Here is a 23,909-nt window from a genome sequence, read left to right as displayed (position 1 = left end):
TCTGTGGAAGGTATTAAGAATATATGGTGTGGGAGGCAAGTTGTTAGAAGCAGTGAAAAGTTTTTATCGAGGATGTAAGGCATGTGTACGTGTAGGAAGAGAGGAAAGTGATTGGTTCTCAGTGAATGTAGGTTTGCGGCAGGGGTGTGTGATGTCTCCATGGTTGTTTAATTTGTTTATGGATGGGGTTGTAAGGGAGGTAAATGCAAGAGTCCTGGAAAGAGGGGCAAGTATGAAGTCTGTTGGGGATGAGAGAGCTTGGGAAGTGAGTCAGTTGTTGTTCGCTGATGATACAGCGCTGGTGGCTGATTCATGTGAGAAACTGCAGGAGCTGGTGACTGAGTTTGGTAAAGTGTGTGGAAGAAGAAAGTTGAGAGTAAATGTGAATAAGAGCAAGGTTATTAGGTACAGTAGGGGTGAGGGTCAAGTCAATTGGGAGGTGAGTTTGAATGGAGAAAAACTGGAGGAAGTGAAGTGTTTTAGATATCTGGGAGTGGATCTGTCAGCGGATGGAACCATGGAAGCGGAAGTGGATCATAGGGTGGGGGAGGGGGCGAAAATTTTGGGAGCCTTGAAAAATGTGTGGAAGTCGAGAACATTATCTCGGAAAGCAAAAATGGGTATGTTTGAGGGAATAGTGGTTCCAACAATGTTGTATGGTTGCGAGGCGTGGGCTATGGATAGAGATGTGCGCAGGAGGATGGATGTGCTGGAAATGAGATGTTTGAGGACAATGTGTGGTGTGAGGTGGTTTGATCGAGTAAGTAACGTAAGGGTAAGAGAGATGTGTGGAAATAAAAAGAGCGTGGTTGAGAGAGCAGAAGAGGGTGTTTTGAAATGGTTTGGGCACATGGAGAGAATGAGTGAGGAGAGATTGACCAAGAGGATATATGTGTCGGAGGTGGAGGGAACGAGGAGAAGAGGGAGACCAAATTGGAGGTGGAAAGATGGAGTGAAAAAGATTTTGTGTGATCGGGGCCTGAACATGCAGGAGGGTGAAAGGAGGGCAAGAAATAGAGTGAATTGGAGTCATGTGGTATACAGGGGTTGACGTGCTGTCAGTGGATTGAAGCAAGGCATGTGAAGCGTCTGGGGTAAACCATGGAAAGCTGTGTAGGTATGTATATTTGCGTGTGTGGACGTGTGTATGTACATGTGTATGGGGGGGGGGGGTTTGGGCCATTTCTTTCGTCTGTTTCCTTGCGCTACCTCGCAAACGCGGGAGACAGCGACAAAGTATAAAAAAAAAAAAAAAAAAAATATATATATATATATTATAGGATTACGTGTTAAATGATAGCCGCGTGAGAGGGATTTTTGGATGTTAATGTGCTGAGATGTGCAACTGGAGGGATGTCTGATCATTATCTTGTGCAGACGAAGGTGAAGAGTTTAGAGGTTTTCAGAAAAGAAGAGAGAATGTTGGGGTGAAAAGAGTGGCGAGTAAGTGAGCTTGGGAAGGAGACTTGTGTGAGGAGGTACCAAGAGAGACTGAGTGCAGAATAGAAAAAGGTGAGAGCAAAGGACTTATGAGGAGAGGGGGGGGGGGGAGGAATGGGATGTATTTAGGGAAGCAGTGATGGCCTGAGCAAAGGATGCTTGTGGTATGATAAGCGTGGAAGGTGGGCAGATTAGAAAGGTTAGTGAGTTGTAGAATGAATAAGTAACATTATTAGTGAAAGAGAAGAGAAAGGCATTTGGACGATTTTTGCAGGGAAATAGTGCAAATGAATTGGAAATGTATAAAAGAAAGAGGCAGAAGGTCAAGAAAAAGGTGCAAGAGGTGAAAAAGAGGGCAATTGAGAGCTGGGGTGAGAGAATATCATTATATTTTCGGGAGGAACAAAATGATGTTTTGGAAGGAGGTAAATAAAGTGCGTAAGAGAAGAGAACAAATAGGAACATCGGTGAAGGGGGCTAATGTGGAGGAAAAAACAAGTAGTGGTGATGTGAGAAGGAGATGGAGTGAGTATTTTTTAGGTTTGTTGAATGTGTTGGATGATAGAGTGGCAGATATAGGGTGTTTTGGTCGAGGTGGTGTGCGAAGTGAGAGAGTTAGGGAGAATGATTTGGTAAACAGAGAAGAGGTAGTGAAAGCTTTGCGGAAGGTGAAAGCTGGCATGGCGGCGGGTTGGGATGGTATTGCAGTGGAATTTATTAAAAAAGGGGGTGACTGTGTTGTTGACTGGTTGGTAAGGATTTTCAATGTATGTATGGCTCATGGAGAAGTGCCTGAGGATTGGCCATTGTACAAAGGCAAAGGGGATAAGAGTGAGTGCTCAAATTACAGAGGTATAAGTTTGTTGAGTATTTCTGGGAAATTATATGGGAAGGTATTGATTGAGAGGGTGAAGGCATGTTCAGAGCATCAGACCGGGGAAGAGCAGTGTGGTTTCAGAAGTGGCAGAGGATGAGTGGACTAGGTGTTTGCTTTAAAGAATGTATGTGAGAAATACTTAGAAAAACAAATGGATTTGTATGTAGCATTTATGGATCTGGAGAAAGCATATCATAGAGTTGTTAGAGATGCTCTGTGGAAGGTATTAAGAATATATGGTATGGGAGGCAAGTCGCTAGAAGCAGTGAATTTTTTTTTTTTTATCGAGGATGTAAGGTATGTGTACGAGTAGGAGGAGAGGAAAGAGATTGGTTCTCAGTGAATGTCGGTTCGCGGCAGGGGTGTGTGATGTCTCCATGGTTGTTTAATTTATTTATGGATGGGGTTGTTAGGGAGGTGAATGCAAGAGTTTTGGATAGAGGTGCAAGTATGAAGTCTGTTGTGGATGGGAGGGCTTGGGAAGTGAGTCAGTTGTTGTTCGCTGATGATACTGCACTGATGGCTGATTCGGGTGAGAAACTGTACAAGCTGGTGACTGAGTTTGGTAAAGTGTGTGAAAGAAGAAAGCTGAGAGTAAATGTGAATAAGAGCAAGGTTATTAGGTACAGTAGGGTTGAGGGACAAGTCAACTTGGAGATAAGTTTGAATGGAGAAAAGCTGGAGGAAGTGAAGCGTTTTAGATATCTGGGAGTGGATTTGGCAGCGGATGGAACCATGGAAGCGGAAGTGAGTCACAGGGTGAGGAAGGGGGCGAAAGTTCTGGGAGCGTTGAAAAATGTGTGGAAGGCGAGAACATTATCTCGGAAAGCAAAAATGGGTATGTTTGAAGGAATAGTGGTTCAAACAATGTTATATGGTTGCGAGGATGGGGTTGTTAGGGAGGTGAATGCAAGAGTTTTGGATAGAGGTGCAAGTATGAAGTCTGTTGTGGATGGAAGGGCTTGGGAAGTGAGTCAGTTGTTGTTCGCTGATGATACTGCACTGATGGCTGATTCGGGTGAGAAACTGTACAAGCTGGTGACTGAGTTTGGTAAAGTGTGTGAAAGAAGAAAGCTGAGAGTAAATGTGAATAAGAGCAAGGTTATTAGGTACAGTAGGGTTGAGGGACAAGTCAACTGGGAGATAAGTTTGAATGGAGAAAAGCTGGAGGAAGTGAAGCGTTTTAGATATCTGGGAGTGGATTTGGCACCGGATGGAACCATGGAAGCGGAAGTGAGTCACAGGGTGAGGGAGGGGGCGAAAGTTCTGGGAGCGTTGAAAAGTGTGTGGAAGGCGAGAACAGGAATAGTGGTTCTAACAATGTTATATGGTTGCGAGGCGTGGGCTACAGATAGAGTTGTGCGGCGGAGGGTGGATGCGTTGGAAATGAGATGTTTGAGGACAACATGTGGTGTGAGGTGGTTTGATCGAGTAAGTAATGAAAGGGTAAGAGGGATGTGTGGTAATAACAAAGAGTGTGGTTGAGAAAGCAGAAGAGGGTGTTTTGAAATGGTTTGGTCACATGGAGAGAATGAGTGAGGAAAGATTGACAAAGAGGATATATGTGTCAGAGCTGGAGGGAACGAGGAGAAATGGGGGACCAAATTGGAGAGGGAAGGATGGAATGAAAAAGATTTTTAGCAATCGGGGCTTGAATATGCAGGAGGGTGAAAGGTGTGCAAGGAATAGAGTGAACTGGAACGATGTGGTATACCGGGGTCGACGTGCTGTCAGTGGATTGAACCAGGGCATGTGAAGCGTCTGGGGTAAACCATGGAAAGTTTTGCGGGGCGTGGATGTGGAAAGGGAGCTGTGGTTTCGGTGCATTATACATAACAGGTAGAGACTGAGTGTGAACGAATGTGGCCTTTGTTGTCTTTTTCTAGCGCTACCTCGTGCGCGTGCGGGGGGAGGGGGTTGTCATTTCATATGTGGCGGGGTGGCGACGAGAATGAATAAAGGCAACAAGTATGAATTATGGACATGTGTATATATGTATATGTCTGCGTGTGTATATATATATGTATACGTTGAAATGTATAGGTAAGTATATGTGCGTGTGTGAACGTGCATGTATATACATGTGTATGTGAGTGGGTTGGGCCATTCTTTCGTCTGTTTCCTTGCGCTATATATATATATATATATATATATATATATATATATATATATATATATATATATATATATATATATATATATATATATATTATTTATTTATTTATTTATTTTACTTTGTCGCTGTCTCCCGCGTTTGCGAGGTAGCGCAAGGAAACAGACGAAAAAAATGGCCCAACCCACCCCCATACACATGTATATACATACACGTCCACACACGCAATTATACCTACCTATACATCTCAATGTACACATATATATACACACACAGACACATACATATATACCCATGCACACAATTCACACTGTCTGCCTTTATTCATTCCCATCGCCACCTCGCCACACATGGAATACCATCTCCTTCCCCCCTCATGTGTGTGAGGTAGCGATAGGAAAAGACAACAAAGGCCCCATCCATTCACACTCAGTCTCTAGCTGTCATGCAAAAATGCCCGAAACCACAGCTCCCTTTCCACATCCAGGCCGCACAGAACTTTCCATGGTTTACCCCAGACGCTTCACATGCCCTGATTCAATCCACTGACAGCACGTCAACCCCGGTATACCACATCGATCCAATTCACTCTATTCCTTGCCCGCCTTTCACCCTCCTGCATGTTCAGGCCCCGATCATTCAAAATCTTTTTCACTCCATCTTTCCACCTCCAATTTGGTCTCCCACTTCTCCTCGTTCCCTCCACCTCCGACACATATATCCTCTTGGTCAATCTTTCCTCACTCATTCTCTCCATGTGACCAAACCATTTCAAAACACCCTCTTCTGCTCTCTCAACCACGCTCTTTTTATTTCCACACATCTCTCTTACCCTTACGTTACTTACTCGATCAAACCACCTCACACCACACATTGTCCTAAAACATCTCATTTCCAGCACATCCACCCTCCTGCGCACAACTCTGTCCATAGCCCATGCCTCGCAACCATACAACATTGTTGGAACCACTATTCCTTCAAACATACCCATTTTTGCATTCCGAGATAATGTTCTCGACTTCCACACATTCTTCAAGGCTCCCAGGATTTTCGCCCCCTCCCCCACCCTATGATCCACTTCCGCTTCCATGGTTCCATCCGCTGCCAGATCCACTCCCAGATATCTAAAACACTTTACTTCCTCCAGTTTTTCTCCATTCAAACTTACCTCCCAATTGACTTGACCCTCAACCCTACTGTACCTAATAACCTTGCTCTTATTCACATTTACTTTTAACTTTCTTCTTTCACACATTTTACCAAACTCAGTCACCAGCTTCTGCAGTTTCTCACATGAATCAGCCACTAGCGCTGTATCATCAGTGAACAGCAACTGACTCACTTCCCAAGCTCTCTCATCCACAACAGACTTCATACTTGCCCCTCTTTCCAAAACTCTTGCATTCACCTCCCTAACAACCCCATCCATAAACAAATTAAACGACCATGGAGACATCACACACCCCTGCCGCAAACCTACATTCACTGAGAACCAATCACTTTCCTCTCTTCCTACACGTACACATGCCTTTCATCCTCGATAAAAATTTTTCACTGCTCGTAACAACTTGCCTCCCACACCATATATTCTTAATACTTTAATATATATATATATATATATATATATATATATATATATATATATATATATATATATATATATATATATATATATATTTTTTTTTTTTTGTGTGTGTATGTGCGTGTGTGTGTGTGTGTGTGTGTGTGTGTGTGTGTGTGTGTGTGTGTGTGTGTGTGTGTGTACGTGTAGGAAGAGAGGAAAGTGATTGGTTCTCAGTGAATGTAGGTTTGCGGCAGGGGTGTGTGATGTCTCCATGGTTGTTTAATTTGTTTATGGATTGGGTTGTTAGGGAGGTGAATGCAAGAGTTTTGGAAAGAGGGGCAAGTATGCAGTCTGTTGTGGATGAGAGAGCTTGGGAAGTGAGTCAGGCGTTGTTCGCTGATGATACAGCGCTGGTTTTGGTTCATGTGAGAAACTGCAGAAGCCAGTGACTGAGTTTGGTAAAGTGTGTGAAAGAAGAAAGTTGAGAGTAAATGTGAATAAGAGTAAGGTTATTAGGTACAGTAGGTTGAGGGACAAATCAATTGGGAGGTAAGTTTGAATGGAGAAAAACTGGAGGACGTGAAGTGTTTCAGATATATGGGAGTGGATCTGGCAGCGGATGGAACCATGGAAGCGGAAGTGAATCATATGGTGGGGGAGGGGGCGAAAATTCTGGGAGCCTTGAAGAATGTGTGGAAGTCGAGAACATTATCTCGGAAAGCAAACATGGGTATGTTTGAAGGAATAGTGGTTCCAACAATGTTGTATGGTTGCGAGGCGTGGGCTATGGATAGAGTTGTGCGCAGGAGGGTGGATGTACTGGAAATGAGATGTTTGAGGACAATATGTGGTGTGAGGTGGTTTGATCGAGTGAGTAATAATAGGGTAAGAGAGATGTGTGGAAATAAAAAGAGCGTGGTTGAGAGAGCAGAAGAAGGTGTTTTGAAATGTTTTGGTCACATGGAGAGAATGAGTTAGGAAAGATTGACCAAGAGGATATATGTGTCAAAGGTGGAGGGAACGAGGAGAAGTGGGAGACCAAATTGGAGGTGGAAAGATGGAGGGAAAATGATTTTGAGTGATCGGAGCCTGAACATGCAGGAGGGTGAAAGGCGTGCAAGGAATGGAGTGACTTGGAACTATGTGGTATACCGGGGTCGACGTGCTATTAATGGATTGAACCAGGTCATGTGAAGCGTCTGGGGTAAACCATGGAAAGTTGTGTGGGGCCTGGATGTGGAAAGGGAGCTGTGGTTTCGGTGCATTATTACATGACAGCTAGAGACTGAGTGTGAACGAATGTGGCCTTTGTTGTCTTTTCTTAGCGCTACCTCACACACATGAGGGGGGAAGGTGTTGTCATTCCATGTGTGGCGGGGTGGCGATGGGAATGAATAAAGGCAGCAAGTATGAATTATATACATGGGTATACATGTATATGTCTGTGTGTATATATATGTATACATTGAGATGTATAGGTATGTATATGTGCTGTGTGTGGACGTGTATGTATATACATGTGTATGTGGGCGGGTTGGGCCATTCTTTCGTCTGTTTCCTTGCGGTACCTCGCTAACGCGGGAGACAGCGACGCGACAAAGCAAAATAAAATAAATGAATATATATATATATATATATATATATATATATATATATATATATATATATATATATATATATATATATATATATATATATACTTTATTAATTCATTATTCTTGATCTCCGTTTCCTGCGTCGGCAAGGTAGCGGTAGGAAACAGACGAAGAACGGCCCATCCACACATATACAGAAATGTATAATGTGAACGCCCATACACGCAGAAATAAATAAATATACATATCAACATATATACATATACATATCACAATATACATATACATGCGCATACAAAGACATATGCATATATACACATGCTTTCCTTCATCCATTCCGGCGACGCCTTGCTCCACAGGAAACAGCATCGTTGCTCCCCGCTTCAGCAAGGTAGCGCCAAGAGAACAGATAAAAGAGGCCTCATTCGTTCATACTCAGTCTCTAGCTGTCATATGTAATGCACCGAAACAACAGCTCCCTTTCCACATTCTCGCCCCACAGACCTTTCCATGGTTTACCTCAGACGTTTCACATGCTCTGGTTTGGTCTATCGACAGCACGTTGACCCCGGTATACCACATCGTTCCAATTCACTCCATTCCTCACCCTCCTGCATGTTCAGGCCCCGATCGCTCAAAATCTTGTTCACTCCATCTTCCCACCTCCAATTTAGTCTCCCACTTCTCCTCGTTCCCTCCACCTCTGACACATACATCCTCTTTGTCAGCCTTTTCTCACTCATTCTCTCCATAATATTTCCCACGTATTCCCCTCGTGTCGTAGAAGGGGACTAAAGGGAGCGGGAGCAGAGGACCAGAAACCCTCTCCTTGTATTTCAACTTCTAAAAGGGGAAAAAGAAGTCAAGCGGAAAGTGCTCACCCTCCTCGAAGGCTCACATTGGGGTGTCTGAATGTGCATGGATGAGAAGAAAGGAGAGATAGGTATTATGTTTGAGGAAAGAAACCTGGATGTGTTGGCTCTGAGTGAAACGATGCTCAAGGTCAAAGAGGAAGAAGAGTGGTTTGGAAAAGTCTTGAGAGTAAAGTCAGGGGTTGGTGAGAGGACAAAAGCTAAGGGAGGAGTAGCACTACTCCTGAAGCATGAGTTGTGTGAGTGTGTGATAGAGTGTAAGAAAGTAAATTCTAGATTGATGTGGATAAAACTGAAAGTGGACGGAGGTGGATGGTTATTGATGCTTATGCACCTGGTCAAGAGAAGAAAGATCATGAGAAGCAAGTGTTTTGGGAGCAGCTGCGTGAGTGTGTCAGTAGGTTTGGTGCACGAGACCGGGTATTAGTGATGGGTGATTTAAATGCGAAGGTGAGTAATTTGGCACTTGAGGGTATGATTGGTGTACATGGGGTATTCAGTGTTGTGAGTGAAATGGTGAAGAGCTTGTGGATTTGTGTGCTGAAAAAAGACTGGTGATTGGGAATACTTGGTTTAAAAAGAGAGGTATGCATAAGTATAAGTTTGAGAGTAGGAGAGATGGTCAAAAGGTATCATTAGATTATGTCTTCATTGATAGGCGTGTAAAAGAGAGACTTGAAATGTTAATGTGCTGAGAGGGGCAGCTGGTGGGATGTCTTATCACTATCTTGTGGAGGTGAAGGTGAGGATCTTTAGAGGTTTTCAGAAAAGAAGAGAGAATGTTGGGGTGAAGAGAGTGGTGAGAGTAAGTGAGCTATCTTGTTTAGGTGAAGGTGAAGGTTTGTAAAGGTTTTCAAAAAAGAGGAGTAAATGTTGGGGAGAAGAGAGTGGTGAGAGTAAGTGAGCTTGGAAAGGAGACGTGTGAGGAAGTACCAGGAGAGAATAAGTGTAGAATGGCAAAAGGTGAGAGCAAATGACGTGAGGGGAGTGGGTGAGGAATGGGATGTATCTAGGGAAGCAGTGGTGGCATGTGCAAAAGATGCATGTGGCATGCGAAAGGTGGGAGGGGCAGATTGGAAAGGGGAGAGTGATAGGATGAAGAAGTAAAGTTGTTGGTGAAAGAGAAAAGAAAGGAAGGAGTGCAACTGGGAGGCGTATAAAAGAAAGCGGCAAGAGGTCAAGAGGAAGATGCAAGGGTTGAAAAAGAGGGCAAATGAGAATTAGGGTGAGAGAGTATCATTAAACTTTATTGAGAATATAAAGATGTTTTGGAAGGAAGTAAATAACGTGCGTAAGACACGAGAACATAATGGGAACATTGGTGAGGGAGACACGGTGGGATGTGATGACAGGTAGTGATGAAGTGAGAAGATGGAGCGAGTAATTTGAAGGTTTGTTGAATGTGTTTGATGACAGAGTGGCAGATGTAGGGTGTTTCGGTTGGGGTGGTGTGCGAAGTGAGGGGGTCAGGGATAATGGTTTGGTTAAGAGGGAAGAGGTAGTGAAAGCTTTGCGGGAGATGAAATCCGGCAAGGCGGCGGGTTTGGATGTAATTACAGTTGAATCTATTAAGAAAGGGGGGTGACTGTGTTGTTGCTTGGTTAGTAAGGATATTCAGTATATGTACAGGTCATGGTGAGGTGCAGTGAAAAGTTTTACCAAGGAAGTAAGGCATGCGTACGAGTAGGAAGAGAGGAGAGTCATTGGTTCCCAGTGAAGGTAGTTCTGCGGCAGGGGTGTTTGATGTCCTCATGGTTGTTTAATTTGTTTATGAATGAGGTGGTTAGGGAGGAAAATGCAAGAATTTTGGAGAGAGGGGCAAGTATGCGGTTTGTTAAGGATTAGAGAGCCTGGGAAGTGAGTCAGTCGTTGTTTGCCGATGATACAGCACAAGTGGCTGATTCGAGTGAGAAACTGCAGAAGTTGGTGACTGAGTTTGGAAAATTGTGTGAAAGAAGAACATTGAGAGTGAACATATATGTAAGAACATATATATATATATATATATATATATATATATATATATATATATATATATATATATATATATATATATATATATATATATATATATGTATATATATATATATATATATATATATATATATATATATATATATATATATATATATATATATATATATATATATATATATATATATAAACCATGGAAAGCTGTGTAGGTATGTATATTTGCGTGTGTGGACGTGTGTATGTACATGTGTATGGGGGGGTTGGGCCATTTCTTTCGTCTGTTTCCTTGCGCTACCTCGCAACCGCGGGAGACAGCGACGAGGTAAAAAAAAAAAAAAAAAAAAAAAAAAAATATATATATATATATTATATATTATATATATATATATATATATATATATATATATATATATATATATATATATATATATATATATATATATATATATATTTTTTTTTTTTTTTTTTAAACTATTCGCCATTTCCCGCGTTAGCGAGGTAGCGTTAAGAACAGAGGACTGGGCCTTTTTTGGAATATCCTCACCTGGCCCCCTCTGTTCCTTCTTTTGGAAAATCAAAAAAAAAAAAAAAAACGAGAGGGGAGGATTTCCAGCCCCCCGCTCCCTCCCCTTTTAGTCGCCTTCTACGACACGCAGGGAATACGTGGGAAGTATTCTTAATCCCCTATCCCCAGGGATATATATATATATATATATATATATATATATATATATATATATATATATATATATATATATATATATATATATATATATATATATATATATCCCTGGGGATAGGGGAGAAAGAATACTTCCCACGTATTCCCTGCATGTCGTAGAAGGCGACTAAAAGGGGAGGGAGCGGGGGGCTGGAAATCCTCCCCTCTTGTTTTTTTTTTTTTTAATTTTCCAAAAGAAGGAACAGAGAAGGGGGCCAGGTGAGGATATTCCCTCAGAGGCCCAGTCCTCTGTTCTTAACGCTACCTTGCTAACGCGGGAAATGGCGAATAGTTTGAAAAAGAATATATATATATATATATATATATATATATATATATATATACATATATATATATATATATATATATATATATATATTAGTGATGGTCTATACAAATTAGATAACTTTATTGTTGATAAAATTTGTAAAATGATAAGTTTATGAACGCTCGTTGTATGTCTTGGACAATCGCATATTTACCAAATGGCGTCCTAGCTTCATCTCTTCCATGTATATCAACTGACTTATATTTCTCTCTTGTCTCTCCCCTCATGATGTGATTATTACACGAAAGTGCACTTGGGAACTTATCAGTGTTTCATTTTCCCCGTGGACTCATAGGAATATCTTGATAACACGCAAAATTGTGACCCTTTCCAAAGCAAATAAAAAATAAAATAAATAGAATATATATATATATATATATATATATATATATATATACCTCGCTAATGCGGGAAATGGCGAATAGTATGAAATATATATATATATATATATATATATATATATATATATATATATATATTCATTTATTTTGCTTTGTCGCTGTCCTTTGTCCTGCAAAGAGCCACCATCTAAGTTGAACTCTAGTAAGCCATCAGGTGACACTCATATTTTTTGGATTGTACATTAAGGCCAAAATGACATGAATCTTCAGTACATCTGTATCTTCTTTTTTTCTTAAGTAGAAGGCAATGTGATTTCACAACAGGGGCAAGTCTGATCGTAGAGTTAACAAAAAGCTTCATTATCATATATAACACGCCTCTGTATCTCTATTGGTAGCCAAGATGTTCAATTTTGAAGCAGTTTCAGTGTCAAGGAAATTCACGCATCACTGGTTATATGCTACCTGCCAACTCGTGTATGCAATGTGGCAGGGAAAACCTAAAATGCATAAGATGGTGTATATAATGTTCTGCTATATTTATGTCCATCTGTCACAGATGCATATGCAAAGGTTAGTGGGATCTCCAGTGAGTCGTCTTGCAGACACACGTTACATATGGCAGCCCTTAGTGCTCTTACAGCCGCAGTTAACTGAATCCTGAAGGGTTTTGGGGACAACTAGTAGTGTGGATCATACAGTACAGCAAGACTGACTACTGACAGTCCTTAACCATTGTTCAACCTCGTCCTTCTGGAGACTACGTTTGTTGTTGGTAGCCAGGTCACAGGTGGGTCCAGGTGATCTCTCTTCCCGCCTCACTGGCAGCGTTCAGCGGCTGTCAGTGTCGTGAAGTGCCAGGCATCAACATCCAATAAAGTTGATAGTTTCTCTGTCATGGAGGTAAGCGCCTCTGTGACTTCCAAGCCTCCCTTTCTGACTTCTCCTTTCCATAGAAAGCTGACAGTATTACGGACTGTGAGAGTGTGGATGGCTTTACCACTCCCCTGTGTCGCGGGACATCCATATATCTGCTGTTGGCCATTTGGGGCGGAGATGGTGAAGCTTCCGTGTCAGGATGACAATCGCGTCAGCATCAGCGGCGTCAATCTGTCATACGACAGAGACTTTCTATGAAGCCTCCTGCAAATGAAGTAACATTCTCATGTGCACTTCCTCATGGTCACATGCTGGCATGCAGTGGGTGGTTTCCCTCATGACGACTCTTTGACTAGATGTAGTGGCAACCTTGCTGTCAGGGGTGACATTCACATCTTGCAATCTTGTCAGGAGGGAATACAAAAAGCTCTGGTTTGTCACCTACATCATGTAGAGTCTTGTCAATTCCCAGTGGGTCTTCCTCCAACCTTCCCTCTAATGCCTTGGCCTCTACAGGGTTCATACGCTCAGACGGTCCGTATGTGGCAGTGTTGGATCACAAAAGGTATCAAATACTTGAGGAGGTCGGCTGCTGGAGGTGTTGGGTAGGGAGTCTGCTTGGCTGGCTGCGTCGCTGATTGTGTTGGAGAAGATACATTTGGTTTATGATGAATTCACTGAGCTTAGGGATCTTAGGAGGGAGTACACAGCCACGAAGGATGATACAGTCTCATCAGAGGTGACTTCTCGCTCGCGCTGTCATCATTTGCATGAGAAGTCCGGGAAAACACACACACACACACACACACACACACACACACACACACACACACACACACACACACACACACACACACACACACACACACACACAGAAGAAATTTCTTGAGACAGAATGGTTTTCGGGCAAACGATGTCATGCCTACCTAACCTCTTAGAATTGAACGAGAGAGTGAGCTGTCCTGGACAAAAGGGAAGGCTGGGCGGACTCTTTATCTGGACTACCACAGAGCATTTGACAATGTGTGCCATGGGAGGCTATATAAGGGGTGGTGGAAGACTCCTACGATGAAGAGATCATCTCGTTGGGAGGGAACAAAGGACGCATGTGAGAGGAGCCTTTCCCAAGTGATTTGAGGTGACGAGCGGTGTACCACAGGGTTCGGTTCTGTGACCTTAACACTTTTTGATCTATATTAACGAGTTACCTCGAGGGTGTGGAATCCTACCTGAATATGTCTGCAGATGATGTGAAGGTCATTGGTGAAAAGCGAAGGGGGATTGTAACAGCTTACAAGGGCCCTATCTAGACTACAGAGTTGGTCTGAAACATGGTTGTTAAAATTCAACCTGAGTAAATATAAAGGAATGAAGCTGGGGCAGAGTTAAAGACTGCCTCATTATAGTGAGGACAGGAAATGAATGGCAGGATTCTGTGTGTGAGAAGGACTTGGTAGTCTACATCGTCCCTAACCTGTTGCCGGCGTCCCATTTTAGGGGAACAGTTAAGGAGACAAAACGTCTTCAGGCAAATATCATGACAGCTTTCAAGTATATAGATAAAGTATTTAGCAATTGCTTATATCCTAATTATGATCAAAACAAAAATATGCTTCTCAGGTTTAGTCACCGCACCTAACGAAGCACGAAGAGCTCACAGAGAAGGTCCAGAGGAGGGCAACAAAGATGATATCAGAATTAAGAGAGGTAAGGAACAAGAAAAAGCTGGAGACTTTAAATTTACCCACCGGAGAAGAAAAGAAAAGACCGAAGGGTGAACTGATTACAACCTTATAGTTTTTAAAAGACTGACGATGTGGACAATGAACAGCGCTTCGACAGATGTACGGATAGAACAACCAGAAGTCATAACATGAAATTCAGTAATGGAATTAGATACAATAAAGATGTAAACAAGTACTTGTACAATATAGGAGTGGTGGTGGATGATTGGAACAGGTTGACTGAAGACATGGTTGACGCAGACAACATACAGAAAATCAAGCGTGTGCATGGGAGAAGAGAGTAGTAAAGTGACGTGTAGTGTAGTGTTACATTGACGAGTGTAGTGTTACACTGATGAGTGTAGCGTAGTGTTACACTGACGAGTGTAGTATTACACTGACGAGTGTAGCGTTATACTGAAGAGTGTAGTGTAATGTTCCATAGATGAGTGTAGTGTTATACTGTTTAGTGTAGTGTAGTGTTACACTGATGACTGTAGTGTAGTGTTACTCTGATGAGTGTAGTGTTATACTGATGAGTGTAGTGTGGTGTTACACTGATGAGTGTAGTGTTACACTGATGAATGTAGTGTTATACTGATGAGTGTAGGTGTGGTGTTACACTGATAAGTGTAGTGCTATGCTGATGAATGTAGTGTTATACTGATGAGTGTAGCTTGGTTTTAAAGTGATGAGTGCAGTTTTACACTGATGAGTGTAGTGTTATGCTGATGAGTGTAGTGTAGTGTTACACTGATGAATGTAGTGTGATACTGATGAGAGTAGTGTTATACTGATGAGTGTAGTGTGGTGTTACATTGATGAGTGTAGTGTTATACTGATGAATGTAGTGTTATACTGATGAGTGTAGTGTAGTGTTACACTGATGAATGCAGTTTTGCACTGATGAGAGTAGTGTTATACTGATGAGTGTAGTGTGGTGTTACATTGATGAGTGTAGTGTTATACTGATGAATGTAGTGTTATACTGATGAGTGCAGCGTGGTGTTAAACTGATGAATGCAGTTTTACATTGATGAGTGTAGTGTTATACTGATGAGTGTAGTGCACTGATACACTGATGAGTGTAGTGTCATACTGATGAGTGTAGTGTATTCCTGATGAGTGTAGTGTAGTGTTACACTGATGAATGTAGTGTAGTGTTATACTGAAGAGTGTAGTGTTATACTGGTGAGTGTAGTTTAGCGTTACACTGATGGGTGTAGTGTTATACTGATGAGTGTAGTGTAGTGTTACACTGATGAGTGTAGTGTTATACTGATAAGGGTATTGTAATGTTACACTGATGAGTGTAGTGTAGTGTTATACTGATGAATGTAGTGTTATACTGATGAGCGTACTGTGGTGTTACACTGATGAGTGTATGATATATTGATGAGAGTACTGTAGTGCTACACTGATGAGTGTAGTCATACTGATGAGTGTAATGTGGTGTTACACTGATGAGTGTATGCTATATTGATGAGTGTACTGTAGTGCTACACTGATGAGTGTAGCGTAGTGTTACACTGATGAGTATAGTGTAGTGTTATACTGATGAGTGTAGTATTACACTGATGAGTGTAGTGTTACACTGATGGATGTAGTGTAATGTTACATTGATGGATGTAGTGTTACACTGATGGTTGTAGTGAGACACTGATGGTTGTAGTGTGACACTGATGGTTGTAGTGTGACACTGATGAGTGTAGTGTGACACTGATGAGTGTAGTGTTATACTGATGAGCGTACTGTGGTGTTACACTGATGAGTGTATGATATATTAATGAGTGTACTGTAGTGCTACACTGATGAGTGTAGTCATACAGATGAGTGTAATGTGGTGTTGCACTGATGAGTGTATGTTATATTGATGAGTGTACTGTAGTGCTACACTGATGAGTGTAGCGTAGTGTTACACTGATGACTATAGTGTTATACTGATGAGCGTACTGTGGTGTTACACTGATGAGTAGAGTGTAGTGTTATACTGATAAGTGTAGTGTAGTGTTACACTGATGAGTGTAGTGTTACACTGACGGGTGTAGTGTAGTGTTACATTGATGGATGTAGTGTTACACTGATGGTTGTAGTGTGACACTGATGGTTGTAGTGTGACACTGATGGGTGTAGTGTGACACTGATGAGTGTAGTGTGACACTGATGAGTGTAGTGTGATACTGATGAGTGTAGGTGACACTGATGAGTGTAGTGTGATACTGATGGTTGTAGTGTGACACTGATGGTTGTAGTGTGACACTGATGGGTGTAGTGTGACACTGATGGTTGTAGTGTGACACTGATGGGTGTAGTGTGACACTGATGAGTGTAGGTGACACTGATGAGTGTAGTGTGATACTGATGGGTGTAGTGTGACACTAAGAGTGTAGTGTGACACTGATGGGTGTAGTGTGATACTGATGGGTGTTGTGTGACACTGATGGGTGTCGCGTGACACTGATGGGTGTAGTGTGACACTGATGGGTGTAGTGTGACACTGATGGGTGTAGTGTGACACTGATGGGTGTAGTGTGACACTGATGGGTGTAGTGTGACTACTGATGGGTGTAGTGTGATACTGATGGGTGTAGTGTGACACTGATGAGTGTAGTGTGACACTGCATCTAGAGCTAAACTTTATCATTACCTTCACGTGTTTCCTGTGAGCAGTGAAACTTACCCCCTGGACACACAGTGTACAACAGACATTTTTCAGTGTAGCAATAACATTACCTGGAAATCTCATCACTGTCATGCACGAAATAACATATCAAGTCATGTCCAAGTATCACATGACCTTACCTGAAGTGTAGGGTTCCCCCAGGATGAGGCTGACCCACCTGTGTATTTCTTACAGGCAGAGCCAGTGTCGGGTGTGTGATGGTGGTGTAGGAGGGAGGGTAGTGTGGCTGCCGGCTGGGGATGGGCCTGTCCCACCGCGTGGCCCTTCGTCTCTACACCGCCTGTCTGCGGCAGCGGCGGGCGGCTGCCGTCCCGCCCTTGGCCCTCCACCCTCCGCTCTGTTCGAGTGGGTGGCACCAGCGCCGCCCACAGCCACCCACCTATCGCTCCAGCCTCATCGGTAGGTTTGGATCCAGCCGTGTTAACGTTGGGTCAAGTGTTCAGTCGTGTCGTGGCTTGAGGCTGTGGTGTGTCGCCTGTGTTGGTCTCCCTCAGTGTGGGACCAGCCTTCACCAGGGGCACCATGGCGGGAACCTAGGATTATAAGGGGAACGACACACATTAAACATATGAACATTAGGATCGAAGTGTAATAATGGGAACACAGTATAAAAGCTGGAACCTATAATGTTAAAATAGGGGAACATAGTTTAAAAGTTGGATCCTATTATAATATTGGGAACACAATATAAAAGTTGGATCCTATTATAATAGGGGAACACAATATAAAAGTTGGAACATATTATGATAGGGGAACACAATATAAAAGTTGGATCCTATTATAATATTGGGAACACAATATAAAAGTTGGATCCTATTATAATATTGGGAACACAATATGAAAGTTGGATCCTATTATAATATTGGGAACACAATATAAAAGTTGGATCCTATTATAATAGGGGAACACAATATAAAAGTTGGAACCTATTAAATTATTGGGAACACAATATAAAAGTTGGATCCTATTATAATAGGGGAACACAATATAAAAGTTGGAACCTATTATAACTGGAGAACACAATATAAGCTAGGATAACGGCTAGTGTAACAGAGGAACACAGAGGGAGAGTGGGAAGCTAGTATAACAGAACACAGAGGGAGAGTGGGAAGCTAGTATAACAGGAGAACACAGAGGGAGAGTGGGAAGCTAGTATAACAGGAGAACACAGAGGGAGAGTGGGAAGCTAGTATAACAGGAGAACACAGAGGGAGAGTGGGAAGCTAGTATAACAGGAGAACACAGAGGGAGAGTGGGAAGCTAGTATAACAGGAGAACACAGAGGGAGAGTGGGAAGCTAGTATAACAGGAGAACACAGAGGGAGAGTGGGAAGCTAGTATAACAGGAGAACACAGAGGGAGAGTGGGAAGCTAGTATAACAGGAGAACACAGAGGGAGAGTGGGAAGCTAGTATAACAGGAGAACACAGAGGGAGAGTGGGAAGCTAGTATAACAGGAGAACACAGAGGGAGAGTGGGAAGCTAGTATAACAGGAGAACACAGAGGGAGAGTGGGAAGCTAGTATAACAGGAGAACACAGAGGGAGAGTGGAAAGCTAGTATAACAGGAGAACACAGAGGGAGAGTGGGAAGCTAGTATAACAGAACACAGAGGGAGAGTGGGAAGCTAGTATAACAGAACACAGAGGGAGAGTGGGAAGCTAGTATAACAGGAGAACACAGAGGGAGAGTGGGAAGCTAGTATAACAGGAGAACACAGAGGGAGAGTGGGAAGCTAGTATAACAGGAGAACACAGAGGGAGAGTGGGAAGCTAGTATAACAAGAGAACACAGGTGGAGAGTGGGAAGCTAGTATAACAGGAGAACACAGAGGGAGAGTGGGAAGCTAGTATAACAGGAGAACACAGATGGAGAGTGGGAAGCTAGTATAACAGGATAACACAGAGGGAGAGTGGGAAGTTAGTATAACAGGAGAACACAGAGGGAGAGTGGGAAGGTAGTATAACAGGAGAATACAGATGGAGAGTGGGAAGCTAGTATAACAGGAGAACACAGAGGGAGAGTGGAAAGGTAGTATAACAGGAGAACACAGAGGGAGAGTGTGAAGGTAGTATAACAGGAGAACACAGGTGGAGAGTGGGAAGGTAGTATAACAGGAGAACACAGGTGGAGAGTGGGAAGCTAGTATAACAGGAGAACACAGAGGGAGAGAGGGAAGCTAGTATAAAAGGAGAACACAGAGGGAGAGTGGGATGCTAGTATAACAGGAGAACACAGAGGGAGAGTGGGAAGGTAGTATAACAGGAGAACACAGGTGGAGAGTGGGAAGCTAGTATAACAGGAGAACACAGAGGGAGAGTGGGAAGCTAGTATAACAGGAGAACAGAGAGGGAGAGTGGGAAGCTAGTATAACAGGGGAACACAGAGGGAGAGTGGGAAGCTAGTATAACAGGGAAACACAGAGGGAGAGTGGGAAGCTAGTATAACAGGAGAACACAGGTGGAGAGTGGGAAGCTAGTATAACAGGAGAACACAGAGGGAGAGTGGGAAGCTAGTATAACAGGAGAACACAGCTGGAGGGTGGGAAGGTAGTATAACAGGAGAACACAGAGGGAGAGTGGGAAGCTAGTATAACAGGAGAACACAGAGGGAGAGTGGGAAGCTAGTATAACAGGAGAACACAGAGGGAGAGTGGGAAGCTAGTATAACAGGAGAACACAGAGGGAGAGTGGGAAGCTAGTATAACAGGAGAACACAGAGGGAGAGTGGGAAGCTAGTATAACAGGAGAACACAGAGGGAGAGTGGGAAGCTAGTATAACAGGAGAACACAGAGGGAGAGTGGGAAGCTAGTATAACAGGAGAACACAGAGGGAGAGTGGGAAGCTAGTATAACAGGAGAACACAGAGGGAGAGTGGGAAGCTAGTATAACAGGAGAACACAGAGGGAGAGTGGGAAGCTAGTATAACAGGAGAACACAGAGGGAGAGTGGGAAGCTAGTATAACAGGAGAACACAGAGGGAGAGTGGGAAGCTAGTATAACAGGAGAACACAGAGGGAGAGTGGGAAGCTAGTATAACAGGAGAACACAGGTGGAGAGTGGGAAGCTAGTATAACAGGAGAACACAGAGGGAGAGTGGGAAGCTAGTATAACAGGAGAACACAGAGGGAGAGTGGGAAGTTAGAATAACAGGAGAACACAGAGGTAGAGTGGGAAGCTAGTATAACAGGAGAACACGAGGGAGAGTGGTAAGGTAGTATAACAGGAGAACACAGAGGGAGAGTGGGAAGCTAGTATAACAGGAGAACACAGAGGGAGAGTGGGAAGCTAGTATAACAGGAGAACACAGAGGGAGAGTGGGAAGCTAGTATAACAGGAGAACACAGAGGGAGAGTGGGAAGCTAGTATAACAGGAGAACACAGAGGGAGAGTGGGAAGCTAGTATAACAGGAGAACACAGAGGGAGAGTGGGAAGCTAGTATAACAGGAGAACACAGGTGGAGAGTGGGAAGCTAGTATAACAGGAGAACACAGAGGGAGAGTGGGAAGCTAGTATAACAGGAGAACACAGAGGGAGAGTGGGAAGCTAGTATAACAGGAGAACACAAGGGAGAGTAGTGGGAAGCTAGTTAGTAACAGGAGAACACAGGTGGAGAGTGGGAAGCTAGTATAACAGGAGAACACAGAGTGGAGAGTGGGAAGCTAGTATAACAGGAGAACACAGAGGGAGAGTGGGAAGCTAGTATAACAGGAGAACACAGAGGGAGAGTGGGAAGCTAGTATACAGGAGAACACAGAGGGAGAGTGGGAAGCTAGTATAACAGGAGAACACAGAGGGAGAGTGGGAAGCTAGTATAACAGGAGAACACAGGTGGAGAGTGGGAAGCTAGTATAACAGGAGAACACAGAGGGAGAGTGGGAAGCTAGTATAACCAGGAGAACACAGAGTGGAGAGTGGGAAGCTAGTATAACAGGAGGAACACAGAGTGGAGAGTGGGAAGCTGGTATAACAGGAGAACACAGAGGAGAGTGGGAAGCTAGTATAACAGGAGAACACAGAGGGAGAGTGGAAGCTAGTATAACAGGAGAACACAGAGGGAGAGTGGGAAGCTAGTATAACAGGAGAACACAGGTGGAGAGTGGGAAGCTAGTATAACAGGAGAACACAGAGGGAGAGTGGGAAGCTAGTATAACAGGAGAACACAGAGGGAGAGTGGGAAGCTAGTATAACAGGAGAACACAGGTGGAGAGTGGGAAGCTAGTATAACAGGAGAACACAGAGGGAGAGTGGGAAGCTAGTATAACAGGAGAACACAGGTGGAGAGTGGGAAGCTAGTATAACAGGAGAACACAGAGGGAGAGTGGGAAGCTAGTATAACAGGAGAACACAGTGGAGGAGCTGCCTATCTGTCAGACAGCAGCGACCCCGTCAAGCGCCTCACTCCCCCACCAGGTAAAGAGGAGGTTCTCATCCCCGTCTCTCCCCTCCCACAGGTGTGACCCTGCTGCTGATCCTACTCCTGCCGTGGGCAGTCCAGGGTCTCGCTCCATCAGGCCGCCCACCCCCTGGCCGGCGTGGGCGTGGTGGCCGCCCTCACAGCATCCATCCTGGGGCTGTATGGGTGCCAGGCGAAAATGGCAGACCATCATGCGCTCGGTAACTGCTTGATATTGATCAGGTTATTCATACAGTGGGCCAGGGAACCACTCCAGTGGTGTGGTAGGTGTAGTAGGGAGTAGACTGGGTGGTAGATGTAGTAGGGAATAGACTGGATGGTAGGTGTAGTCGGGAAGAGACTGGATGGTAGGTGTAGTAGGGAGTAAACTGGGTGGTAGGTGTAGTAGGGAGTAAACTGGGTGGTAGGCGTAGTATTGAGTAGACTGGGTGGTGGATATAGTAGGGAGTAAACTGGATGGTGGGTGTAGTAGGGAGTAAACTGGGTGGTGGGTGTAGTAGGGAGTAAACTGGATGGTAGGTGTAGTAGGGAGTAAATTGGGTGGTAGGTGTAGTCGGGAATAGACTGGGTGGTAGGTGTAGTCAGGAATAGACTGGGTGGCAGGTGTAGTAGGGAGTAAACTGGGTGGTAGGTGTAGTCGGGAATAGACTGGGTGGTAGGTGTAGTAGGGAGTAAACTGGGTGGTAGGTGTAGTAGAGAGTAAACTGGGTGGTAGGTGTAGTAGGGAGTAGACTGGATGGTAGGTGTAGTCAGGAATAGACTGGGTGGTAGGTGTAGTCAGGAATAGACTGGATGGTAGGTGTAGAAGGGAGTAAACTGGGTGGTAGGTGTAGTAGAGAGTAAACTGGGTGGTAGGTGTAGTAGGGAGTAGACTGGGTGGTGGGTGTAGTAGGGAGTAGTCTGGGAGGCGCGTGTAGTAGGGAGCAGACTGTGTGGTGGGTGTAGGAAGGATTAGACTGAGTGATATGTGTAGTTGGAAGTAGATTGGGTGGTGGTTGTAGTAGGGTGTGTAATGGGTGGTAGGTGTACCAGGGAGTACACTGAGTGGTAGGTGTAGTTGGGGATAGACTGGGTGGTAGGTGTGGTGGGTGTGGTAGAGAGTAGACAGGGAGAGATGGGTAGTAGGAAGTAGAATAGGTGGTACTGGTATGTGTGGTACGGGAGTAAACTGAGTGGTAGGTGTAGTAGGGTATAGACTGGTGGTATGTGTAGCAGCGAGTAGACTAGATGGTTGGTGTAGTAGGACGTAGATTGGGAAGTAAGTGTATTAGGGAGTAGAATGGCTGGTGGGTGTATTAGGGAGTATACTGTGTAGTAAGTGTTGTAGGAAATATAATGGATGGAAGGTGTAGTAGGGATTAGACTGGGTGGTAGGTGTAGCAGAGAGTAAACTAGGTGGTGGATGTAGTTAGGAGTAGGCTGGGAAGTAGGTGTATTTATGAGTAGAATGGGTGGTCGGGTGTATTAGGAAGTAGACTGTGTGGTAGGTGTAGCAGGCAATAGACTGGATTGCAGGTGTAGTAAGGAGTAGACTGGGTGGTGGGTGTAGCAGGTAGTTGACTGGGAATTGGTTGTAGTAGGGATTAGAAAGGGTGGTGGATGTAGTAGGGAGTAGATTGGGTGGTGGGTGTAGTAGAGAGTAGAGTGGGTAGTAAGTGTAGTAGGGAGTAGAGTGGGTGGTTGATGTAGTAAAGAGTATAGTGGGTGGTAGGTGTAGTAGGAAGTAGACTGGATGGTTGGACTAGTAGGATGTAGACTAGGTGGTAGGTGTACTAGTGAGTAGACTAGGTGGTGGGAGTAGTAGGGGGTAGACTGGGAGGTGGGTATAGTAGGGAGTAGAATGGGTGATAGGCGTATTAGGGAGTAGACTGGCTGGTGGGAGTAGTAGGGAACAGACTGAATGTTATGTGTAGTTGGGAGTAGACTGGGTAGTGGGCGCAGCAGGGAGTAGAATGGGTAGTGTGTGTATTAAGGAGAAGACTGGATGGTATGTGTAGTAGGGAGTAGAATGGATGGTAGGTGTAGGAAAATGTAGACTAAGTGGCGGATGTAGTTGGGAGTAGACTGGGAAGTAGGTTTATCAGGGTATAATAGGAAGAAGACTGTGTGGTAGGTGTAGCAGGGAACAGACTAGATGGTAGGTGTAGTGGGGAGTAGACTAGCTAGTGGGTGTAGTAGGGAGTAGACTAGATGGTAGGTGTAGTGGGGAGTAGACTGGATGGTAGGTGCAGTAAAGAGTAGATTATATAGTAGGTGTAGTAGGTAGTAGAATGGGTAATAGGTGTAGTAGTGAGCAGACTGGGTGCAGGGTGCATATGGGAGTAATCTGAGTAGTATGTGTAGTAGGGAGTAATCTGGGTGGTGGATGTAGTAGGGAGTA

At 43.9% G+C, this 23,909-nt stretch overlaps 1 protein-coding gene across 1 annotated transcript in view; it reads left to right on the top strand.

Annotated features, from left to right (window-relative positions):
- LOC139753352 (uncharacterized) overlaps positions 1 to 23,909 on the top strand; it is a 56,718-nt gene that overhangs the window by 15,271 nt on the left and 17,538 nt on the right. Inside the window, exons 2-3 of the mRNA XM_071669709.1 lie at positions 17,286 to 17,510; positions 21,567 to 21,729. Coding sequence (XP_071525810.1) covers positions 21,708 to 21,729 — 22 coding nt within the window. The 5' untranslated portion in view covers positions 17,286 to 17,510; positions 21,567 to 21,707. The remainder of the gene's footprint in view (positions 1 to 17,285; positions 17,511 to 21,566; positions 21,730 to 23,909) is intronic.

The sequence above is a fragment of the Panulirus ornatus genome, chromosome 14, assembly GCF_036320965.1.
Source record: "Panulirus ornatus isolate Po-2019 chromosome 14, ASM3632096v1, whole genome shotgun sequence".
Lineage (NCBI taxonomy): Eukaryota > Metazoa > Arthropoda > Malacostraca > Decapoda > Palinuridae > Panulirus > Panulirus ornatus.
The sequence above is the reverse complement of the archived record's forward strand: the minus strand, read 5'-3'. Positions and strand labels throughout refer to the sequence as shown.